Source organism: Triticum urartu, chromosome 3, assembly GCF_003073215.2.
Source record: "Triticum urartu cultivar G1812 chromosome 3, Tu2.1, whole genome shotgun sequence".
In the NCBI taxonomy this organism is placed as follows: Eukaryota; Viridiplantae; Streptophyta; class Magnoliopsida; order Poales; family Poaceae; genus Triticum; species Triticum urartu.
Genome location: NC_053024.1, coordinates 610,169,423 through 610,175,066, shown reverse-complemented (window position 1 = coordinate 610,175,066; position 5,644 = coordinate 610,169,423). Strand labels below are relative to the sequence as shown.

At 48.4% G+C, this 5,644-nt stretch overlaps 1 protein-coding gene across 1 annotated transcript; it reads left to right on the top strand.

Moving 5' to 3' along the window:
• Window positions 1-3,400: 3,400 nt before the first annotated feature.
• LOC125545331 (isoprenyl transferase-like) lies at window positions 3,401-4,818 on the top strand. Its single transcript, XM_048709243.1, has 3 exons — window positions 3,401-3,823; window positions 3,919-3,986; window positions 4,202-4,818. Exons 1-3 carry the CDS (start codon window positions 3,416-3,418, stop codon window positions 4,650-4,652), a joined length of 927 nt encoding a protein of 308 aa, XP_048565200.1. The 5' UTR covers window positions 3,401-3,415; the 3' UTR covers window positions 4,653-4,818.
• Window positions 4,819-5,644: the final 826 nt, after the last annotated feature.

The following is a 5,644-nucleotide window of genomic DNA, read 5'->3' as shown; positions in this document are numbered from 1 at the left end:
AACGCGCAGTGCGTGCTTTAACTGCCTGTCCGCATGGAAAAGACCAAGGCCAAGATGTTCACTTAGTTGCTGTTGTTGGATTCAACTTTTTTTTGAGGGAGTTGTTGGATCCAATTTCATTGTTCGCACTAAACCTCCAGCCCTCCCTAAAGAAAACTCCTAGCCCTAACACCTTGTCTTGGGACATCTCTAACAAATATCATGAAACTGAAAATTGAGGAGCAAAAGTGATATTTGGGCCAAAAAGAGCCAACTAGTAGACCCCCTAAACACAAAACTTTACTAAATTTGAGTTTTTGACCCCCCCCCCCCCAAAGCTTTCCTCCCTTTCTCTCAATTTTAGTTTGCGTCAGCTCGGCTGACTCCCCCGCCGCACCCTTGGACACTAGCGCCGGCGTCAGAGACCCATCGATGGCCATGAATTCGGCGGTGCAGCCACCAAAAAGGCAGCATCAGGAGAGAAATCTCATTGGCAACAAAGCGTCGACGGCGGTCGTTGACAGTCCATCCGCCAGCCAACGGAAAAGATGACGGTCAACATGGTGACACTGACGAAGAAAAAGAAGAATGTGGCCGCCTGTTGCTTCCCCCTCGACCTGTTGTGGCTTCGGCGACTACTACCCCACCTCTTGTTGCCACACCGGCAACCCCTCCACCGCAGGCGGCCGAGGATGGGATGGCTTTGAAATGCTACAACCCGCGACGACTACATGCTCGATGGAATGCCCAAAAGGTTAAAAAATGCCTCTTTTCGTTATTGTTTGCATTTTGCTTAGTATACTGATGCATTCGTCGGTATTGATTGCTAGGTTCCTCCTTTACTTTTGTAGTGAGCAAATGAACAATGATGCCCAATATTTCATGAATGAATTGAATTCAAGTCACACACTTGGGCTCAATGACATTGCGATGACTATGCCATATAACCAAACGAGAGATGTTGAGATGATGGACGAGGAGATCGGCGAGAGTCAAGTGAAGAGGAAGCCGAGGACGGGCAACTACAAGATCGATGAAGGCAAAGCTTTGTGTGAAGCTTGGATCAACGTCTCCCTCGATGCCATGATCGGTGCAACATTGCGCCCATCCCCTCTAGCCGCACAATCGATTCTCTTAGTCATCTTTGGGGTAACATCCAAGAACAACACAACCAGTGGGCGGTTGTGTGGGGCAAGTAAACTTGTAGCCGACAAGTGGAATGCCCACCTACCAATACGAGGAAGCAATGCAAGCTATTTATGAAGAAAGGAACAAAAAAAACGACAGCAAACTGTTTGGTTTCCACCATTGCTATAACAAGCTTGATGGACATGACAAGTGGATAAAAAGAAATTTTGAAGCCACATGAGAGGCAAAGGCTCAACAATGGTGAAGAAGAGGACTCTGTAGATAACCCGACTACTACTCTTGTGCATCTAGATGCAGGAAAGCATGCAAATCAAGTCAAGAGGAGCGGTGGTGTTGGAGCTTACAAGGAAGAGTTGACTACAATGGTGGATTCATAAAGTGCTTTGGTGACCCAATGCAAAGAAAAGAATATGAATTGTTCTATTAGATGAAGGCCATGGAGGAGAAGTGGAGGGCAAAGGCCACAACTGAGGATACAAAGGTGCTTGCGGAGGAGAAAAGGCTTGAGATTGAGATGAAAAGGCTTGGAATGGAGGAGGTGGAGAACAAGAAATTGCTTGACATTGAGGTACAAAAGCTAGCAGTGGTGTCTGACGAGCGAAATGAGAAGAGGGTGGCCAGGGACAGTGTTGTTATGTTTATGAATCCTAGCAAGATGGACAAGATAGAGAGAAGATTTTGGGAGCTTACTTATGGCAACATCATGGCCAAGGCGTTTGGTGGCGATCGTTCAGGCAGCGGCAGTAGTGTCATGTGAGCCTATTTGAACTATGTTGACACTTGATCCACCGTGTGTTGGTGGTTTTTTGAGTGAACTTGCTCATTCGATGACTTTGGCGCAGAATATGGTTATGTCCGATGGATTTGTTAAACTATATTTATGCTTGTAGTTCAATTGTGATGTGATGTATTCAAATTCTCTACTTTGTGTTCAAAATGTGATCAATTTATTAGAATAGTTTGAGCAATAAATTTGAACATTTGTGAAACCAAAATTTATACAATAGGGGAATTGCTAGCTCTGGAGTAGTGATCTTCCTAAAAAAAGTAAAGTAGAATAGAGAGCACCTTTGTAGCTTTAGTATAGGATTTGCTAGAGATGCTCCTACGACTCATCGCATCAACCCACCCTCCCGTGAAAAACACACACTCTCAGACACCATCTCCACTATGAGTCCATTTTGCCTAATTGGTTCCCTTTATGCTTGGAGATCATTAGTTATGTGATAGTGGCGATAACCTCGCTCGAAACCCTAAACCCGTAATATTTTTTACTTAAGTCACTGGTCCTCAGCTTTATCTTGCCTTCACTCCACGTCGACTCTAGATTAATCATGCATCCTAGCATCGTCGACTCAAGTTGACGGAGCGGAGGAATGCGAGGTGGAGTCTCAATCATGGATCTAAGTGAACCGAGAAATAGTTATTTCTAAGTCCATCAAGCTACACACGATTTCTAAAATTTGCATTTTACTCAACCCACGTTGGACAAAGAATCAACAAGTGTGATCACCAATTTAGAAATAAACATCGTCTCCTGAGCATTTTTGAAAACAGGTCTCAATCGACCAATACTTAAGGATTTCATGGTTGATCAATCTTGTCAATGTGAGGAAGATTCGAACTTGATTTCACGGTTTTTAATGGCAATCTTGTCACGGGATTCAAACTTGATTTCACCGTGAAATCCTTAAGTATTGGTCAACTATGAAATCCTTAAGTTTTGCTTGTGGCTTCCACGCCATCTGACTTCGATTTAGGCTGCCTTTGGCATTGCGGTGAATTCACTTAATCCCGTTTGCTTCACCTGTTTCTCCCTATTTTAATGTTTGTTTGACCCACTTTTGCTTACGGTTGTGTCAAAAAAGAAATTCATTACAGATTACAAAATAAAAGTATGCACAACACAATGGTTCAGCAAGCATAAACGGACCCTCATAAGTACCTGACGTGTGACACGAGCACATGGCAACTCCGAACATTTTTTATGGCAAGTTTGATGACGCGAGGATGGCAACTTTAGTTGTCAAACATGGCAATTTCCATGGTCAATTTATTTTTGAATCAAACTTACCATATGTCACTGAATTCTGCAATCCTTGCATGACTGAAATTGCCATTGAAAAAGATAAGACCAGAGTGTCACGCATCTGGTATGACACTTATCATTTGAGTAAATTAATCCTTGAAGAGCATCTTGCACTCGAAGACTAGCAATTCCAACAAAGAAATTACTTAGCCGAACGTGCTTTTAGAGGTGTATGTTCATCAAAACTACACGTTAAACATGTGGCTTGACCCTTCGGGTTTCGAAGCAACGGCCAACGGCAACAGGACGAGCACACCACCGAGAGACCCCAATCCCATGCTGCTCTCCCAGTCTCCAGCCGCTACCCATCCACAGCTTCCCACCTCCTCCTCCCGCCGCACGCGCCGCTCGGCACAGCCATGCCCGCGCGGCGCGGCGGCCGAGTCTCTCCTCCTCCGCGGGCTGCGGCCGGAGTCGCTGCCGGGCCACGTGGCGGTGGTGATGGACGGGAACTCGCGGTGGGCGCGCGCCCGGGGCATGCCGCCGGCGTTCGGGCACGAGGCCGGGCGGCGCGCGCTGGTGGAGACGGTGCGGCTCTCCCGCGCCTGGGGCATCCGCGAGCTCACCGCCTTCGCCTTCTCCCACGAGAACTGGAGCCGCCCCAAGGTAGCACATCACACCTGACCTGGCCGCGCGCGCGCGCGTTTTTGCCGGCTCCCTCCGGCCTCCGCCCTGAGCTTGACGGTTCTTGGAATTTGCAGGCGGAGGTTGACTTCCTGATGGGGCTGTTCGAGCGGGTGATCCACGACAGCGTCGCCGAGTTCTTGAGGTACGCACGCCAGCCAGTCCGCCGTAGATTAATGGCCTCACATTTTGGCCGTCTCTATTGCCATTCTGATAAGATGCACCCGAGCACTCCGCTCCATGTGCCGGCCGGCTCCGGCAGATGAATTAACGCACTAATCTAAGTGATAACCACTAAGATTACGGCTGAAGAACAGCCCGATTTCTACTCTAGCACTGATGGGTTACTGTTTTGTGCAGGGACGGAATTCGCCTACGTGTGATCGGCGACTGCTCGAGGCTGCCGGCGTCTCTGCGGGGTACGGCAAGGGACGCCGAGGAGGCAACGAGGCACAACTCGCAGCTCGACCTGACGCTGGCGATCAGCTACAGCGGGCGAAGGGACATAGTGCAAGCCTGCCGGAGCCTCGCCCAGAAGGTGCGCGGCGAGCTGCTCAGGCCGGAGGACATCGACGAGTCGCTGTTCGCCGGCGAGCTCGAGACGAGCCGCGGCAGCGAGCTCCCGTGCCCCGACCTGCTCATCCGGACCAGCGGCGAGCTGCGGCTGAGCAACTTCTTGCTGTGGCAGTCGGCCTACTCGGAGCTCTTCTTCACCGACACCCTGTGGCCGGACTCCGGGGAGGCTGACTACCTCGAAGCGCTGTGCTCCTTCCAGAGCAGAGACAGGCGGTTTGGCCGGAGGAATCCGTAGCGCAAGGCCACCAAAACTTGTGTTTTTAGAAGCTTTAGTGCATGACTCACTTGATCAGTAGGTACATTGGGCAGATAAGGGCATTTCTAGCAGATCTCTTCTGGGTAAACTGTCAAAAGTGCTCCTTATTCCACTTTACTTTTTTTAGGGATATCACTATTTTGCAGCTAGCAGACCCCCTATAATTTTAGTCTTTAACAAAAAATTCAAACACATCTTTTAAACATAAATTCATTTCAAACACACATTTAAAGTAATAATAGCATAATTCCATAACTTCTAGACGTTAATATCGTACATACTACTCATCATCACCTAAACCAAGAACATCAACAGTGCAATAGCTCTCACCAAAAAAGAGAGCTGCAAATGATCCGTCGGCCGATGAGCAGCCTGAGCCATGGACTCAAGAGGAATGCCCGGTTCCTTTGTTCCCGTTGCCTTGGAAGCTTTTATCCCATATGCTCAGACCACGTCTGCTCCAACCACATTGCGAAGATCAGCTCGTCGCATGGCAATGAAGAGCAGGATCTTTTGAACTTGCTATCTGCAGTGTCAGAGAGTGTATTTTGTATGAACTTGATGACAGTGAGAGTGTATTGTGTATGAACTTCATGAAAGACGTAGTGCAGTTGCAATGACGAGTTTAAAATAAAAGGCAGCAACCTGCAACCATGTGTAGTGCGGTTGCAGCGATAAGTGGTGGTTTGTAGCAACTGTGGTATGTGTGTGTGTGCTGTAGGTAGCTGGTTGCAACTTCATTGGCCAAGGGTTGCAACAACAGTGGCTCAGGGTAGAGGGTTGCAGCAATGACATAGCCTTGCAACGTCACTGGTGTGCCCCGATCTCACGTTGACGTCGATGGGAGAAAAGAGCCGAGATGGAAGAAATAGAGTTGGGGTAGAGTCGGTCAAGCGGCTGAGGGGGGAAAGAAAAAGATGTGCGCCAGGGAGGGATAAGGAAAGACTATGCATGGGTTCCACCAAGGCACA